We start from the raw sequence: 18,533 nt of genomic DNA on the forward strand, positions 1-18,533 counted from the left end.
GAATTTATAGCGTGTTTCTATATTTACTGTGTCGGCAACTGTGAAGTCTGTGGGCAAATCTCTCAGGACTGGCTGCCTTGGTTCGCTCCGGGGAGGATTTATGTACTGCACTGGTGACCATCAACGCCCAGACCAGAGGGTCATTGAACAGAGGGATCTTTATGCTCTGTCTTGCTGAAGCAACTCCTTTGCTGTCCTTTGCCCACCGATTTTCCATAAATAGTTATCATTATCATAGGTAGGGAAGGTCCCCTGCCAAGGAAATGAAAGGAGTGGTTCTTTTGCAATGAATGGTTTGAGAAGGCAGCTAGAAATGGCAGGAGAGGTGGTTTACTCCCTCCTCCATCACCTGAGATTGCCAGCCCCTTGCATTTTTTCTTGCCTGCGTGACGGCAATCCATACAGCAAGGTCCCAGTGTCAGCAAAGGCTGTTTGGGACCATCTGAAACCTTGATCCTGCCATCGCGGACCCCTGCGGGACTCTGCAGGAGCACCAGAACTTCAGTCAGCTGAATCAAAAGCCTAATCAGTGGTTATACCCCTAATGCCAGATCACTGGGAATTAGAGGCAAAGGCTGTCAGCAAAAGGAAACGCTCTCCTGGTGCTACAGGAGAGGGAAGGAAGTTTACTCTTTCTTAGCGAGTCAAGCCAGGAGATGAAAAGTCGGGGGGGGAAAGCTTGATTTTTTGAAAAGTGACAATTGCTTATTAGCAATTTGGGGAATTACATCCCCAGAAATAATTCACAGGAACTTGGCGCTAATTCTTTCGATCATAACATGCTGTTTCTATTCTTGGGAGGGCGAGATTTTGCTTGTTACCGAGTATGAAACATGAAGCACGGTAAAGGCTATAATTATAAAATATTTCAGAGGGACTTAACGCTGCAGCTCCCACTGAAAGGCAGGAATGGAAGTGGGAGCCTTGAGAAATTGTGCTTATGGGGTTCATCCAAGGTTTGTTGGGAGATATCCTGAATAATTCAGCTGTAGGTTATGCATCGCTCGCTGCTCACGGCCGACAGCAAGGGGCTGCTGAGCACCTCGGCAGCACGCATCCAGCTCAGAGACCGTTCAGCGACTCTTCCCACACAGCATTCATCCCAAACCATCTGTAAAGATGAGCCAGCCGGAGTGGCTTACAGAGTTCAGGGAAGTTCTGATTGTGCTTTTAAAAAAAAAGCCTCATCACTAAAGAAAATAAATAAAATAACAATTTCATTCTGTGCTGGGGTTGAATTGACGCTACCACTCAGGCTCCACACGAGCCTCTCCAGGCAGCACTATGAAAATGCAGAGCAGTGCTGGATTTTATATGCCTTAATTTTTTGGAGGGTACTGTCAGATTTAAGGTAACCCTTAAACTGGGAGGTCATGATTGTGCTCAACACTAGCCCCAGCTCTGCATCTCTTCTCCTATGCAAATCCCTAAAGGATTTACACCTTTATATGTCCTGCAGAATCACAGAAACCACCCCAGAGCCTGTCCCTGAACAGGGCACCTGACAACCTATATCCATAGGAGGGACGTAGATCAAGTCTATTCAAATGAGACTATTCCTGCGTAGCCAAAACTCCAGACTCAAACTGGAACTGCAAGACTTAGCATCTTAAATACTCAGCCGTTTGATTTACCAGGACTGAGTTCTCCATATGAATTAGATGCTGTTATAGGGTCCTGTCCCACAGGGAGCCTCCTGAAGCTTTTAGCTGTGAATAAAAGGGCACGGGTTCACATGACCAGCATCTCCCCAGGCTCCTGTTTCCAAGAGCAATCAGAAGTGATGCTGGTGTGGCTCCAGAATTAAGGTCTAAAATATCCTGTAGACATCAGGAACGGAATGACCCAATTACAGGAATTTGTTTCTTTCCGATTGCCCATACGCCGAAGTTGGTTACTGAAGGGCTTCATCCCTCCCAAATTCTTCTTTTTTTTCACTCTGTACAGAAACACAGACACCTTTCCCTGCAGCCCGCTGGCCACATGGATGTCCTGCTGCTGCCATGGACACGTCTCCTGCGCCCTCTTCCAAGGGCGTCCCCTCAAGCCTTTTATCACATCATGAAAAACCATCAGGGTACCAGCTCTGAACTTCTCAGGCTACAAAACCAGAGTCAGATTTTTTGTCAAACGGTCTCTGGGAGCTGAAAGGACACTTTAGAAGGACTAGCTGCAAATCAATGAGGTTCTCTCTTCAGACCAGCCTTGCTCACAGAGCCACTGTGAAAGCTCACCACTGCAGACAAAACAGCTCCTTGTTCACCACATACCAGGGAACTCATATATCTTTTTTTTTACCTTCTTATCCAAAAGAAAATGACCCGTGTGGAACGAATAGGTATTTTTCAAGGTTGCTTAAAGGCCCAATTCCAATAAACTTACTTCAGACAAGCTTTAAAAAACCTCTGCCCTATTCCCTAAGCAGCTTAGAGAGACAAGCACTACTCAAACAGAGTATCAAAGCAGGAATCCGGCCTTCTGCATTTGATGTGGTCTTGCTGAAGGTCCATCTGATGCTCTTTTTATCTACTGCCAACTACAGGACACAATTCAGTCCTTATCCAACAGATGCAAAGAAGCCAAATGTTTCATTTCTATGGAACCATCAATGAAAAGTAATAGGACAAGTTTTTCTCCTGCGGTACGTAGTCTCCTAGCTCTGCAGGAGGTGTACGTATAAGGAACCACCTGCTGAAATAAAGGATGCCCGTTTCGTTGCCTTTTGTGCTACTGAAGGCAACTCATGTCTGGACACACAGGAGCCAGATTCTGACTCTCACATACCAGTACAAGTCAGGGACAGCCATACTAACAATGCTGAAATAAAACCAAAATAAGTAAAAGCAGTGTCCAGTGCTGCATATTTGAGTTTCTTGGGGACTCTCTAGAAACGAGGATGCTCTGAAGTGTCACATGAACCTCTCTCTGAACTACAGAACATGCCGTGACCCCGACGCACACTGTACCCATCCACTCAACCATATAACGTTCCCGCTCCTCCCTAGACACTAGAAGTGAAATATTCTGCTTTGCAAGCAGGATCGGGAATCCCCAGCTCCATCCTGAACTCTCCTGAGACAGGGGATTGATCCTGCGAAGAACCCGATGCCACTCAGCACCTCCACTCGCTGTTCTGACTCATGTGGAAGGAGGTCTCTTGTGAATTGGCTGGTTCTCCAGGTCCATCCACCTCTGAAGGATGGCCCAAAGGCTGGGGCTCTGGAGAACAAGAGCAGCTTCTCTGCTCAGCTGGCTCTGCCTCTGCTCCACCCCTCGCCCTCCCTCGGCCGAGCCTGCCCTCTGCCACACGGCACTCACATCGATGCCGTCCTTGCCAGATGGTCCAGGGGGTCCTCGTGGTCCAGGAGGGCCTTGTGGTCCTACTCTCTGAAAGGATTGGGGAAAAGAGAGAGAGAGAAGAGTTTATTTTTGCATCAGAAGAAACATACAGGATGAATCAGAAAGCCATGGCCAAGCCCTATAGCATAACCCTAAATCTGCACTAATCCTCCATCCCTCGGGGCCCCCTGCCATCCTGGGTAGACTCAGAGGAGCTTAAGACCAGTACAAGGCTCTTTGGAAAACCCTTTTGACTGGGCACATCCTCAGGGCTCACAGCTCGTTTAACTGGTGGCTTATGCTGGGAATCAGAGCTGGTCGCTGGGCAGCAAACGCATTTGGTTGTATAAGAAATGGTTCTCACTGCCTACAGGCACAGCTCGTTTTGGGCAGAGGAGGAAAAGCAAAGCCCACGGAAAATAGGTGCTAAGTGCTTGGCATTAAAAGTTAATTTACAGTCCCAGTCTGATGGGGTGATGGAAGAGCGAGGCGGACACCATCGAAGACAGAAGGGGAAAGCGAAAGCCTCCTCTCCGAGCAGGATGCCATTTGAAAATCTGGGATTCTGGAGGAGGTCTGAGGTGGGGGGAAGGAAAGAAAGGTCCAATAAATGACTTCTGTATGGAGAGGGCTCCAGGGAGCAACTTGCTGTAGCTTCAGCGAACAAAGGTTTCATTGTAGAAGCGGCTCTGCTCGCAGCAGATGAGGGCAGCTCTGAATTCCCAAGCCAGACTGCAAAAATTCCGCACTAACACAATGAAAAACCTCACCGAGGAGCTACTTCCCCAGGCAATAACAGCACCATACAGGCAAGTTTAATATAGATCATGTCTGAAGCAAAGAAGGGTTAAACAGGCTATTTTATAAGTTTTGAAAATTGATTGAGGGAAGGAATAAGAAATTTTGATTCAGACGAAAACCCAGACCAGGAGATCAGTCTCACTGGCGACCTATTAACTTCCTTGTAAAAGAAAACTGTTTCTCCTCCACCGTCAGGTCTCCCCTTTCCCAAGGCTCTCTCTCTCGTAGCTGCAGTCCTGCGTGGGTATGAAGCAGCAGTTCCTACACACGAGGACAGGATCCCAAAGCCTGCGCAGGTACAGCCCCCGCTACGCTTGCTAGGCACCCTCTGCGTAACGGCACAAGCATTTTTAATAAACTTTATAACTTGCCTGTTGCCACGTTTCATCCCGCAGATGTAACATACACGGCCCACTCTCTTTTTCCCTTAGGGACTTTTTTCTTGAGCGTAACACATACGTGAGGCTTCTTACCTGAGCTGATGCCGTGGCTAAGAGCTGACAGAGGAAGAGAAGCCCAAGAGTGGAGAATCCAGCCATGGTGCCCAGGCTCTGCCTCTCCCCAGGGCAGCGGGGCTCTTTCTCCTCCAGGGTCCAGCAGATCCCTGCTCCTCCTCCGGGGTCTCAGCTTACAAAGGAGAGAGGCTCCTCGCCTCCAGATAAACCTGCGGCTCCAGCTGGAGGGGCAGAGCTCAGGAGCACAGGCAAGAGGGGCCGAGCTAGGAGGAGAGAGGAGGTTTTGGAAGGAGGTGGGAGAAGGAGGGGGAGCCGCAGTCGGTCGGGAAGAGAAACCCTCATTCATGCCCCGCTGGGCAGCCCCAGCCTTGAGCAAACAGGGAGGGAGCCTAAGGAAGGGCTGGACTTGCAGACACGCCGCAGGAGCAAAAGGCGGCTGCTCCAGCTGGAGATACAAAGATGTTCCTTAGGTCTCACCCAGGCCATTCCTCAAAGCCCATCACCACCTCCGCGCTGGACAGACACAAAGCAACACACAGCGAGGGTTACTCAGCGCCTGAGGCTACCCAACTTCACCAGAGAAGTTAATATACCTGCAACGAGTGCAAGATGTGCTACGGAGAAACACACCGACTGCCTCGCGAGATGCTTTATTAGCTCTGGACGTGTATTCACATCTGGTTTGGGTTGTTGGGTTTGTTTTTTTTTTCAGGGAGATCTAAAGAATGCCAACTGATTTCTTGAGAAAGCGATGAATCCTGACCAGGGGACAGATGATCGCAGACAGATACAAGGAGGAAGAAAAAAAGGAGAAACATTCTCAGAGCCACAAAAAGAAAAAAAATAAGGAAGAATTGCCTTTGAAGTATTTGCAAGGAAGGAACAGGCTGACAGCTCCCAACTAGGCAATCCCAAATGGCAATATATTCACCAAGATGCAGCTCCTGCAGATAGCTTCACGCTTCCCTTTGCCCATTAAAGACAATTTCAACCAAAGCAGGGCTTGGAAGCGGGAACAGGGGCAAGATTCATCAGGACTGAAATGACACAGCTCATTTGGTTAGCACGAGGAGAGCAGGAGTGGAAAAGCAAAGCTTAAAAAAACCCCCGAAATACCTGGTTTCAGTTTGGCATCCCTACTCCAAGAGGTTTCTGCGAGCACAGCGCGTGCCTGTCCAGCTCCCCGGCAGCCAATATTCTGCCAACCTTGACAGAGGGATAAAAGGCTCAAAGATTTACTAAGTTCCTACAAGATTTTGTGGAACAGGCAGCAGGGGACAGAAAGGGAGAGTGTGTTTATGTCTTCAAAGTAAATGGAATGCTTTATTAGACACCATAAACCCCGCAGACAGAGAGCAGCGCAGCCGCCCCAACTGCTTCGCCCAGAGCTTGTACCTCCTCCTTCGCACCGAGGCCAACTGATGGCAAGAGGGAAGGCAAAACAGATCCAAATTCCTCAGCCACACATCGCTCGTAGCAAGCCAGGGGCTGGAGGGCTGCTGCAAGCGCAGCCTGCTCAGGACCAGCATGGGAAGAGCCCTCCAGTGTTCACCTTCAAGCCCAGCCCACAGAGCAAGAACAGGACCAGGATGGGTCCCTCTCCTTCCACGTCCCCATGGCAGAGGGAGCACAGCCAAAGGGACACAGCGACTTACAGAAATCACTCCCACAAAGACACCCCTGTGCTCGTGTCCTGAAGGAGAAGTCCCACTGGCCTGAAGCCCCCACGTGCGAGCCGGGCAGCTGCCCTCCCTGCCCGCTAGCCCCGCAAGCTGCCCAAGAGCCAAGTCCTTGTTTGCTCTACTGAGCATCCCAACACACGCTCGGGAGGACAGCAGCACAAAGCCACGGCAGGGCCTACCGAAACATTTCAAAGCACATCATTAAACAAGAAGCACGTGTGGGGGGGTGTCTTTTCCCCACAAACATCCCCTGGCCACGTTCTACAGCGGTGGAGGAAGACTGAGCGTTGTCTCCATGTGGAACATGCAGCAAGTTTATCTCATGGTGAGCCCACCAGACCTCTGCTTGGGAATGCCAGATGGCCCCAAGCACCCACCCGGAGGTGCCCCAGCAACAGCAGATGGCTACAGGGGGTGGTGGTGGTGGGGGGGGGGCAGATATGGGGTCATGTCCTGCCCTCAGAGATGAAAACAATGTAAGTGGAAACTGGTATGGATTAAAGTCATGCTTTAATAGGTGACATTAAAGTAACAGACTCTGTGATACAGCTCTGAGTGCTGGAAAACCTCTTGTGAACTCACTGCAAACACCTACGGCCGAAACTCTAAAATTACTCATAAAAGGAATGGTTTTGGTTTGAGCATTCCAGCCTAGGGGCTCACAGTGAAATCCCATTAAACACAAAAACAAACCATACATCACCATAACAAGATACATGATCTATGCCCCAACCGAGCACATATTCACAATGAAAACTTCATTAAATAAGAAAATTACTATAAATCTGTACAAAAGCCACGATTAACAACTTCTTATGAATCTTTTATGAAAGAATTTTCACTCAACATCTTCAAGTATTTATATCTGTAGTTAAGTGTATTCTTACTGGCTATTTGACTCCATTTGTTCATAAGAAAAAAAAAAAAAGTAGTATTTTAAAACCATAAAAGCCTTTTTCCAGCACGTGTGTGACCATGAACATTACGTGTTAAGCTTGCAGACTTTTATTCCCACCCACATGTATGTGGCATGCTGGATCAGGACCTAAGGTCTGGGAAGGCAAGTCATGGATCAAATTCCTTGAAAGACGAAGCTTCTTAAGAGCTGTAGCAGAGAGAGGAAAAACATCAACATTGCACAGGCTACCGCATCTGCTCTCTGGCAAAGTGGGCAAACCTCTAGCCACCTCCTACACAAATCAAACAGCACCTAAAAAACCCCAAAACTAAAAAACCAATCTGAGAAAACAGCAAGTCCAGACCTTCTGGCTGTTGGAAACTGCTTCCTCTGCTGCATGGCACAGGTCCTCTGTTGTAAATCTCCAGGAGCGCAAGTGCTAAATCGTTTAATGCTCCTTCAGCCTTGGATGAATACCGTGCAAGTCAGGCAGAATAGCTAACAGGGAGGTCAGGAGTATTAAGGCAGGCAAATAGCTGGCAAGGTCTGAAAGTAAATTCTTGAGGACTGTAAATAAATGAACCAGACAAGCGTACCCCCTCCAATTAAAGTTTCAATTAATTGCCCCACAAAACCCAGTGGTTTCCAGACACGTTGCACTCACAACTGTCTGACATGCTGGCCATTAACGGTAAAACAATCCTGCCCTAACTAAGGAGTGGGTTAAATCTGACACATCTAACTTCATGCAATGGGCCTTGCAGAAAAGACAGCCCCGCAGCTGTGATTTACAGTTGTAAATTAACGGCAGAGCCTGAAAAGATGCAATGACAAATATTTGTTCTGTTCTGGCAGTTGAGGAGAGAACTGAAGTAGTAGTGGACAGAAATATCTGTGGAAGACTATCAAGGGTCTGAAAATGGTAGAAAAACCTGGGGAAGAAGAGCTCCAGACAGCTTTACACAGAGTCTGAAGGTTTTTCTCTTAGAAACCCGTAGACAATTCATACTCTTGATTCTAACAAGCACTACAAAGCAACTTCTGCGGGGGATAAATAGAACAAATTAATCAGGACTTCACACCCTAGAGAACAGGATCTGTACGCAAAGGTTAATACTGGGCAGAGATATGTTTTGACGATGCATTTTATCCCAGACTAAAGTCAAATCTACTTTATAGGAGAGGCAACCACAGTCTTACATGGAGCAAAATGCATATACTCATCTCTCTCAGGCAAACACCACAAAAATAATTATTTACACCCTAGGAAGCAGACACACGGCATCTTTGCCAGGGATAAATCTCCTGGGAAGGTACAGCCTTTCAGAATAACAAATAGCAGTTACATGATAATAGAAAGGCCTGGCAAATTAGATCATGCTGTCATACATTAAAAATCATGTATTTAATAAATACTTGATTAGTTCAAACAAGGAAACAGATTAGTTTTCCCTCTTCTCTTTAAGAAGGGACATACCAGAACCAAGGCAAAGTGCAAAAATCCCTGTTACTCCAAGATAGTCCTGAATATCAGATAAAAAACAGAAACAGGACACAGCCTGTCGGTGAAGAGGACTACAGAGTTTTCCTCCCTAGGGTAACCAAGCACTGGATTTCAGTGAAGTTACTACAGACTATTGTGGAAGGGTGAAAGGCAGGGTCTAGCCTGGATCGGCCCAAAGGAAGTTTATTCTTCCGTGTGTTCTTCTGCTATCCAAACCACTAAAAAGCTGGCTCCTAGCAGTGAGGGCAGTGCCACCTCCTCTTGCTCGAGTGCCTGCTGGGCTGGTCTCACTCTGCTGCTACCTGCTCCTCACCAGCTTCCACTGCACGCTCAGAGCTGTCAGGTTTTTGTGCTGCAAGCTCAGCATTGTCTTCTTCAGGACAAGTGGATGCCACGCTCTGCTCAAGACTCTCTGGAACTTGTTTCTTGCCTGTGGCTTCTGCCTGCCCTTCTTCATTTGCATTTTCTGCCTTTTTATGTTGTTCTACCCCATCTACCTCACTTTTGCCTCCCGCAAGCATGCTGTTGCAGTGGTGCTGATCACTCCTTGCTGTGACTTGATCTCCACTCAACTCCAAGCCATCACTTACTGGAGAAGTCCAGCCAGCCTTGGGGAGCCTGGAATCAACCGGGGGTCTCACAGCCCCACCATTTACACCGCCCCCATCCCCCCCCTCCTCACTTGTCGCTTCCACAGTTGCATTTTTCTCACTGACATTTCCTTTTTCAGGCTCAGTGTTTGCAACAGATGGATTTAACTTGGCACCGGAGGCAGAGGGCCCCATGTTCAGGTTTATGGCCAAGTTGAACGTTTTACTTCTCGATGTTCTTTTATCAACTTTTCGCCGTTTTACAGCTGCATCAGCTGTCTCTGGCACTGTTGAGTCTTTGATGCTTGCATCATCTTCTTTCAGTGTTTCTTGTTCCTCTTCTGCCTGCAACAGTGGAACTGAGGAGGGGATTTCTGCAGCAATTGCACATTCTCCCAGATTACGGGAAATGTTTTCAATATCAGTAGGGCTTTTCAATGGTCCACTCTTTTTAGCATCTGCCATGTTTGCATCCAGTTTTCTCTTCTTGCTCTCCTTTGTGCAGTCATTCTCTGCTGTACCCTGCCCTTCTTCAGCCTCACTGTTTAAATCCTTCTCCTCCTGCTGGGTAAGTGAAACCTCTTTCTCCTCTTCACCATCCCCTCCCTTCAAAACGCATTCACTTAACTTCTCTTTTACAGCTTCATCATCAGCTTTGGGCTGCAAGTCTGCAGCTTCTCCAGCTTTCTGTTCTTCCTCTAGAGACCGGTTCTGATCCTTTTCCACAGAATCATCACATTTTTTACCAGGAGTTTCCTGTTTATCTTCAGCCTTTTTATGCAGCTGTGACCTGGCAGAGCGTGCTCTGTACTTCAAGAGTTTGTCTTGTGGTCCCCATACAAAGCTGCCTCGAGGTTTGAAGTGTTGCCAAGCATAGTGGACCAGTTCTCTTCTCTTCCGTTTGCTTCTGATGGTGAACAGGAAGTAATCCAAGGCACTTCTCTTGACATTTGGTAACGTCTCCTTAACAAGAGTTTCTCTTAGGAAAAACTTTACCAAGTGCACTTGATAATGTTCGTATCCCATCTCCCCCAGGCACTTCAGGATGCGCGTGATCCGCAAATTGTTGTGGCTAAACCTGAAATGAACAGATAGGCACAGTTGTTAAGTGAGTCTTCCAAACTTGAAGTCACCACGAACCCCCAGGGTACCTGCAAAATGTTTTGCGCGTTATCGACTATGATCTATTACAGACTATTTGACAATGCAGATGGGAGTATAGGCGGGCTTACTTTTAAAGCACCTACCGCTGCTGTCTGCCTTTAGCAGTACCTTCCTAGCCCTTCTTGGACTGCTGGGATTAATCATCTCAACTGCTTGGAAAGGCTCTGGCTTTCTGCATCACCCACCAGTAGATAACAGCCACCGTATTGGGTCAGACACACAAGTCCATGCAGCCCAATATCCTGCCCCTGACAGTGACCCTGCAGGGTAAGCCTGTAGAAAAGTATAAGAATACAGGCACGTAAGGATGCTGCCAGAAATTCATGACTTCGGGACTTAAGCTAGACACAGCTTTTTTGGGGGTTGGGGTGCTTTTTTGGTTGTGGTTTTTGTTGTTGTTGTTTTGGTTTGGTTTTTGTTTTGTTCTTTTTTAATGTTTGACAGTCTTCAAGTTGGATTTTCTTTTGTATGCCCACAAAAGCCCTTGTTAATATAGAATATGAACTAGAATATGAAGGGTCATTACTATCTCTATGATAAGACCTGCAATAATATAAAAATATTACCATCGATTTGCAGAGCACTTTTCAACCAAAGATTCAAAGCATGTTGAATGGCAGCTTTATAAGGAATCAGGGAAGCACATGGAAACACTCTTGTAGTTTAACAGAATACCACAAAGGCAATTTGGCTACCTGTGAAAATGTGTCGGTGATTCCTGCTTAAATACGGCTTTAAACACAAGCTCTGCTAGAGCCAATATGAACATCTCCAAGTCTGTACTGCATACTTCGGGAGACCAACACGAAGAATGCCTGCTGTTAACAGCTGCACCAGACTCAAAAGAAAAGCAGTCTCAGCTGGTTTACTTATTATACTTGTCACTTATAAAAGTGACAGAGAGTGCAATGGCCTACAATCAAAGGCTGAGCCAAGTTAAAAATACTTTAGCTAGCCAACTTTTCTATCAACAAAAGCCTCCATTCTGCAAGGGCTGAGGATGCTCTTGACTTTGACTTGGTGCCTGGCTGTAGTAAATGACCAGCAGTATTAACTGAGACTCACCGGTTCAAGTTTTGAAATCGTTCAGCCCAATTCTCTGCTCTCTTGAGTTCTCCAGTTTTCTCGTTGATCAGAATGATTCCATAAAACCTCAGCATGAGCTGATAAGCACGTATAAACCTCTGCATGACTTCCTCGGACTTCTTAAAAGCCTGAAAACAAGATAGACCAATGAGCACAAGGTGCAGCTCCCTAATTACCTGCACCAGTTGAAGTGGCACCTGAATTATAAACAAGGCTCGATTATATCACTAAGCATTTCGTTTGCTGGTGTAGCTACTGGCAGACACAAGACAGACAAATGGTTAGCAGAGCTTGAGTGAGCTGTGTTCAATGAAGCAATGTAAAAAACCTAGACTTCAAATATAAGGCATTTAGGGAAAATCCTAACATCCTTCAGATCTCAAAAAAATCATTAAAAAAAAAGACAAAAGCTTTCAATACCTGGATTTCTTGACACGTGAGTGGTTTGGCACGCCAGTTCATCCCATATTCACGTAAAGGGAACAGCCTGAAGGGAAAGAAATTTTCAGCCCAGATGAGCAAAGATGACATCCAACCCAGGGTACATATTCTGTTAAAACTAAAAAAGATGCCAAACATTGTGATATCACCGGCATCTCTTGGAGACCTCATATCCTTATGGACACAGCAGCAGTTCACTATATGACAAATAAATCCCTCCCATCAAAGCATTGTCTACACCACCGATAACATACTTTGTTTATCTCGATCTCTCTCGTTGCCTTAATACTTTGGTCTGCAGCATGCTGTAGGACCAAGCATGACTGAGATCTATTGCCACAGCCCCACTGGAAACCTGTGTCTTCAGGATTTCCACTGCATTGTTTCCAGAAGAATATAACTCAATAAAAATAAAGTGGGCACAGGCTTCACTCAAGAGTAACTCTGGGCCTTTTGGGAAGTTGAATTCAGGAACACGGATGCAACGGACTCTGAAAAGAGGCACAGCTAAAGAGAGGCAACTGTATTCATGCAGACACTTTACCACTGTATGTAGGAATGGTTTTCTTCCAGAACTTCATAGTTGTCCCACCAAGATTCAAGCAGAGTTTCAATGTGCAAACCTGAAAAGGAAAAAAAAAAAAAAAAAAAAAAAGTCAGGCAAGAAGTAATGACACCAAGTGAAAACTGAAGCTACCCAGTCAGCCAAGGTGGCTCATTACCCAGAGCCAGGTGTTTGCATACAGGCATTAGCTTCTCGAACTAGACAACCACCCTGGTAAGCCAGAAAAACTCCTTAGTTTTCTACCATCAAGCAGAAAATTAGGGAACACACAGCAGGAACAAGGACATTTTATAAATGGAAATTCTTGGTGGGTTTTTTATTTGTTTCAGTTTGGATTTCTTTTTAGTTTGGTGGTGGGTTTTGTTTGTTTTGGTTTTTTAATAATTGCCCCACATGGATCAAGCTACTCTTTCACCAATTCAACCAGCTGCAGCAGAACTGCATCGAACAGCCATCACACAAGGTACTCACCCCGGGGCAAAAAACAAATCTCATTTTTGTAAAAGCTTAAGTTCCACATCTCTTCTTCCTCCTCATTTTCTGATTCTATCAAACCCTGGAGATGAGAGCAAGAAATCAACAAGCAGCAATCTTTTATAAGGCAGTATTCACTTCAACATTTCTCCTTGCTTTCCCTCACGTTTCCTTAAACATTTCAAGCCAAATCCTTGAAATGTGTTTTGGGAAGTAACAGCTTGTTTTCTGATGCACCCACACGCACATCATCCCTTCCCCCTCACAAATGAATCCTTTAAAGGTTCTGAGCCTGTCAATGTAAAGACAAATGGGTGCCCTCAAATCTAGAAAGCATTTCTAAACTCAGCATGAGGTGAGGAAGAGCCACAAGAGTATGTGCATCGTCGTTTCGTCCATACCGGGTAATGATGTCTGTATCTCTGCAAGTCTTTTGCTGCATCCCAGTTGCGCCTGCCTGCGAACTAGAGAAAAGAGCCAGATCAGAAACCCAGAACGAAGTTGTCTTCCGCAAAAAAAAATTCCACTGCCTGAATTCGGCATCTCTCCCACATGTTCCCCTGCCTATCGCTCTCCTGTGCCCCCCACTGCACTCCCAGCACCCCCAAACCCAGCCAGTTTGTTACTGCAGTTGTTTCTCTGCATTCTTGAAGACAACTTTGGACTAAGAGAAGTTCACACCATCTCCTTAAACCAAACATTTCTTTGTCTTTCTAGTCTTATTAACCAAGGTCTTCATGTTTCATGCATATCTTTTATCCCGGTTGGGTTTTCCTACACAAATGGTCAGGACTAGCTGGAAATCCCCTATAGTAAAATGTCATTTTCTTCCTTAACTCAAAGTTTTTAAAACAAGACCAACTAAGCCCTGCCTGTCTGTCTCCCTCTCTGAGACACCATACACCCTAGACAAGACAGAGATCAGACTTTAAAGCTGTAGAATTTAACATGCAGAAATATCCTTTAAATTCAAGATTCTCATTCCCTGGAGACATTGCTGAAATAAAGTTTTCTTCATCTGTGCTTTATGCTCAAGAGCAGCCTTGTTGATTTAGCATCATGCTGATCTAGACAGTGGACAGCAATAGAGCCACATGATCACATTAGATATTCATTTTATTGGACTTCCATTCCAATCATCATCTTCATTATTGCTCATCTCTCCACGTAACCAAACGTTATTGTCAATCCTACCTGAAAACCCCTCTGAGACAGCGGTGACGAATTTGATCTTTGCTCCTACAAATAAAAGGCATTTCGTTGAAACATTCTGAAACCAAACTTCACTAATAAAACGTATATGAAATAAGAATACCCACAGCAGTGACTCACATGGTCCCTATTAGTTGCCAAGTGACAGATTTACCTCGTTACAACTGAATTCACTGGATTTTATTCATAATTCAAATTGCTCTAGAGAAAAACCTGTGGTGCCACGTCCAGCTGACAATTAGGTGTCAGGTTCTCCTCGCTACACAGATGTGTTAGAGTCATTTCAAACGTGGCATTTAGACGGAAAGCACAAACAGCAGCTTCATTTCTTCCTCTGAACTTCATGGAAATGAAAGTTGCAAGTATGACTTAATTTAAAAGGCACTTCAACTGAATTATAGACTTCTTTTTCCAGTGGATTACTTCAATGAGAACAGCTTTTGTTACACTTCACAAGCCATGCGGACAGGTTTAACCTTGCTGAGTGCTGAACCATCTTGTCCCAAACCATGAAAGCGCTTAAAGATCTCAGAATCCCCAACATAAATAAGACTGCTCGTGAATAAAAGGAGCCACCCAAGGCGAAGCACAGCGCAGTCACAGCGTCCAACGCCAGCTCACAGCGAGAGCGGGGTCCTTGCGAAGCAGGGGTAAGATGCGGGGCTCTTGCAAAATAAGGATTTTGAGAAACTTAGAAGAAAGAAGCAGCAAATATTCTCCTAAGTATTTTTTAACTCCATTTGAAACTTCCTAACCTCATTTGCCCAGAGAAAAATAAAAAACAAATCTACTTTATAGTGAACAGTGAACACAGATCACTGGTTCATTAATTATTAAGGCAGGAACAGGATTAGATTTTTTTTAACACTTTGTTGTACTCAAGTCATTCATTCAGCAGCCCTGTTGATTGTCAGCACATAAAATTTACAAAGCATGCACAGCATTTGGGAGATCAAAGCTTCATCCACGGAGGGAGGTCAACAATGCAGAAGTTTTTAAAATTACAGCTTAAATAAATATGGATTTACACACTACGATTCCCCCATACTTTGATGTCAGGAATTAAATAAAGCTCAAGTTGTTTTTTAAATGTAATAACTTGTGATGACCTAAAATAAAACAAAAAATGGCAACAATTTCCATTTTATACGTGACAACACAGACCAAAATAGGTGGCAGAATTTCCCCCAGCCACATGGTCCATACGGGATTAGAAATCCAAGCGCTGGTATGCCAGAACCTTCCCAGACTGCAGAAATGCACACAAGTATAAAAAGGTGGTCCATATGGGTTTAGAAATCCAAGTGCTGGTATCCATCCCCAGAACCTCCCCAGACTGCAGAAATGCACACAAGTATAAAAAGCTTTGCTACACAGCTAACATCTGGAAAAAAAAAGTACGTGGCTCCAAAACAAGAAATATCTTCAGCCAGAAGAGATCAATATAAATTCTTTTGTTCAAGATGTAAGCAGAGACTGGGATTTTGCACATGGATGCTTTTGAGTTTTGAACTCCAAGGATGAAATTCTGATTCATTCTATGATTCTATGATAAATTGATTCTTCTGTAATTGGGAACAAAATTTTCATTAATTCCACATGCATCAGAATATTCTTTACACTTCAGCTTCTAAAATAACATCCTTTGACACAGGCAAGTGGGACAGGCTAAGAGTAGACTGGCTCCAATTTTGAGAGAGCACTGGTTTGCTGAGGAGTAAGTGCAGATACGGAGCCAGATGCAATGCCATGGTGCAAGGTGCTGGAAGGCTTGTCTGGACAGAAGCTAGATCCAAGCAGAAAGGCATTCTGGAGGACAGCATTAAAGAGAACACGATGGGGAAGCAAAGAGAGCAAAACTCAGCCCTCCCTCCAAGCAGGTGATGTTCCTGGGTCTCTATAAACCTCTATTTAAGCCACACAGAAATATAACCTTCCCTTTATTATTTTTCTCCCAGGTTATAAAGACAAACTAACCTGCAAGAGTGAAACTTGCACGCATAAATCAAACCCTCTTATTTTTCACAAGACCAACAGGCAACTTAAGTGGGTTTCTCCCTCCAAACCCTCAGTCAGAACGTGCACCGCTGTGCAAAGAGTGCGAGGACAGCAGGGAACAAAGCCGGGAGAGGGTAACGCAAATGATATTTGGCTGAGAACTGGAAACCAGCTGCAACCGAAAGGGATGAAAGAACATGTGGATTGTGCCCAAGACACAGGAATGAGAAAGGCAACCGAATCCTGCAAGAGTGATCGAAACCTTTTGTGGATGGAGAGTTAGGAGAAGGCAGAACTACAGGGCCTGTTACCAAACAGGGCTCTGAGCAGCACAACACGAACCCCACGCGCCTCAGCAGACCAAGAGGTAACCTTTTCAAAATAAGCACAAACCCCAAGATTTTCAACGCTTGCTCCTAGAGGCTAAAAGCACCGAAATGCAGAAGAGATGAAAAGACGCGCCTGCGGGAATTGCAGACCGTGGATATGGAGTATTTGCAGACACAAGTGAGATGCAAAGAGAACAGTAGAATTTTAGGCTGATTTTGAAAGCGCATGGTGAAAATAATAATAAAAAAAATCTCTAACCTCAGTATTGAATAAAAACATGCGCAGCTTTAGCCATAAAGTATACCATCTAGGCTGAGGGGAGAAAAATGAGAATTAGTGTCAAATAAGCAGAAGTAGGAACTAGTTTTGGAAACCGATTCATGCCTCTGGTGGGTTGTAAAGGCACAAATGGAGAGCAGAAGGTTTACTGTTCCTTTTTGCATTCATGTTCACTGCCCTTAAAAACTTTTCAGGCACTGGCTGACAGAGGTGACTACATGTTCATCACTGACAGAAGAACTTCTCTTTAAAGATGCAAAACAATGTTCCAGGGGCTGCAAGTCTCAGGGACAACATCATCCCTTGCAAGGCAAAGTTCACTGGAGTGAAAAACTGGTCCTTGCTTTTACAGTTGTCAGAATCCAGAAGTTGCTCTGAGAAAAAAAAAAAACCAACTCGTATCTGAAAAGCAAACATTCAAAAAGAATAACCTGAACGTTCTAAAGCATTAAAACTGGTGAGCAAACCCAGAACTCCAGCCACGCACAAAAGCAAATTGACAGTGTGCCCTCAAATAATGCAGATGGCTTCAGAAGAAATCCCTGCCTCTTCCCTTTATGTATTACAACCACCCCACCTACAACACCCACGACCTTCCACAGAACCCCATGCACACCGAGGCCTGACTATGTTCCCTCCAGTAAACTCCACGAGGACGCAGAGGTGTGCACGAGCCTGTCCGTCTGCTGTATTTAAACCTTCATTTTGTTTGCAAAGTGTAGAATGTGCATTTTGGTAGGAAGTCGTGAGTGTTTGGACAGAACTGCACAGATTTTTTTTTTTTAAAGGGAGGTTATTTTCATCACTTAATGCTTATATAAAAGTTAAAGTTAATATTAACCCCTTTAAAAGTATACTAGAAAGCTTTCTCTGCCTATTTATATTCTAAGAATAGGGACGAGTTGCTAAAATGAAACTGAAGTGCAAGATTAGTTTCCCTTTCCCCACAAGGGGAGGAGTTAAGCTACTGACGCTCACTGTCAAACTCAAAAACATTTACAATAAGAAAGGAACCTCAGATAACATCAACAAGTTCCTTTTATTTCAAATCAACATTATTTTAAGGCTCTGGAGACCAGCGCTCACATTTTGCAGCACCACCTCATTCGTTATGACCACACACATACCTGCAGCTTCCAAAACATCAGCGGATGCTTTTTGTTTTCAGAGTTGCTTTAGAATACGCTCCCTAGAAAAAAAAGCATGCCTAAAAGAAATAATGCGTTACAGCTCATTTTTGAAGGCGAGCAAACGTTATGCGATGGCTTTTCATGGATGGCAATGCAAGAGTACAGAAGGCCACCAGGCAAAGATGAGGAGACCGACAAAAAACTTAAAAGCAAGGAGTGGCTGAAGAACATCCATGTCACAGCGTCGAATCCAGAAGGCGGTGAGCAGGCAGGTGCCGCGCAGAAGGCAGAATTTGTATTTATGGGATGAAGAATCCAGATCACAGGGAATGGGGGGGGGGATATATATTAAAACCCAGCTCAGGGCAGTGTAATAAACTGAAGGGCTCATAAAGTCACAGCACCTTCGCCACCCTTCCGAAGGGGCCTCGGGTCACCTCTTCTCTTTGAAGACCGGCTTCAGGACGAGGACAAGAGGCCGTGACCGGCTTCAGGACGAGGACAAGAGGCCGTACCGGTGACCGCGGCCGGGCCGGGCCCCTCTGCCTTCCCGCCAGCCTTCTCGGCGGCGCCACGTCCCGCCCC

The 18,533-nt window shown here is 45.4% G+C and overlaps 2 protein-coding genes and 1 long non-coding RNA gene across 4 annotated transcripts in view; 1 reads left to right on the forward strand and 2 right to left on the reverse strand.

Moving 5' to 3' along the window:
- COL9A3 (collagen type IX alpha 3 chain) overlaps positions 1–6,689 on the reverse strand; it is a 42,180-nt gene extending 35,491 nt beyond the window's left edge. The window contains exons 1-2 of the mRNA XM_035899254.1: positions 4,614–6,689; positions 3,319–3,380 (exon numbers count right to left, since the gene is read on the reverse strand). Of these exons, the coding sequence (XP_035755147.1) occupies positions 3,319–3,380; positions 4,614–4,941 (390 nt within the window). The 5' untranslated portion in view covers positions 4,942–6,689. The remainder of the gene's footprint in view (positions 1–3,318; positions 3,381–4,613) is intronic.
- Positions 6,690–6,770: 81 nt separating this feature from the next.
- On the reverse strand, positions 6,771–18,525 carry OGFR (opioid growth factor receptor). 2 transcript variants are annotated; one of them, XM_035899252.1, is made up of 9 exons: positions 17,946–18,525; positions 16,798–17,192; positions 14,194–14,238; positions 13,401–13,463; positions 12,997–13,081; positions 12,505–12,583; positions 11,940–12,006; positions 11,499–11,647; positions 6,771–10,347 (listed from the first exon to the last, which is right to left on the reverse strand). In XM_035899252.1, exons 2-9 carry the CDS (start codon positions 16,816–16,818, stop codon positions 8,967–8,969), a joined length of 1,890 nt encoding a protein of 629 aa, XP_035755145.1. In that variant the 5' UTR covers positions 16,819–17,192; positions 17,946–18,525; the 3' UTR covers positions 6,771–8,966. The 2 variants fall into 2 exon arrangements, with proteins under 2 accessions (XP_035755145.1, XP_035755146.1); XM_035899253.1 differs by lacking the exons at positions 12,505–12,583; positions 12,997–13,081; positions 13,401–13,463; ... (1 more) ...; positions 16,798–17,192; positions 17,946–18,525 and adding an exon at positions 12,215–12,498.
- On the forward strand, positions 14,231–16,177 carry LOC118452799. The gene is made up of 2 exons (XR_004842633.1): positions 14,231–15,488; positions 15,576–16,177. It is a non-coding gene; the product is annotated as an uncharacterized LOC118452799 (long non-coding RNA).
- Positions 18,526–18,533: the final 8 nt, after the last annotated feature.

Source organism: Egretta garzetta, unplaced genomic scaffold, assembly GCF_000687185.1.
Source record: "Egretta garzetta isolate BGI_Z169 unplaced genomic scaffold, ASM68718v1 scaffold158, whole genome shotgun sequence".
NCBI lineage: Eukaryota > Metazoa > Chordata > Aves > Pelecaniformes > Ardeidae > Egretta > Egretta garzetta.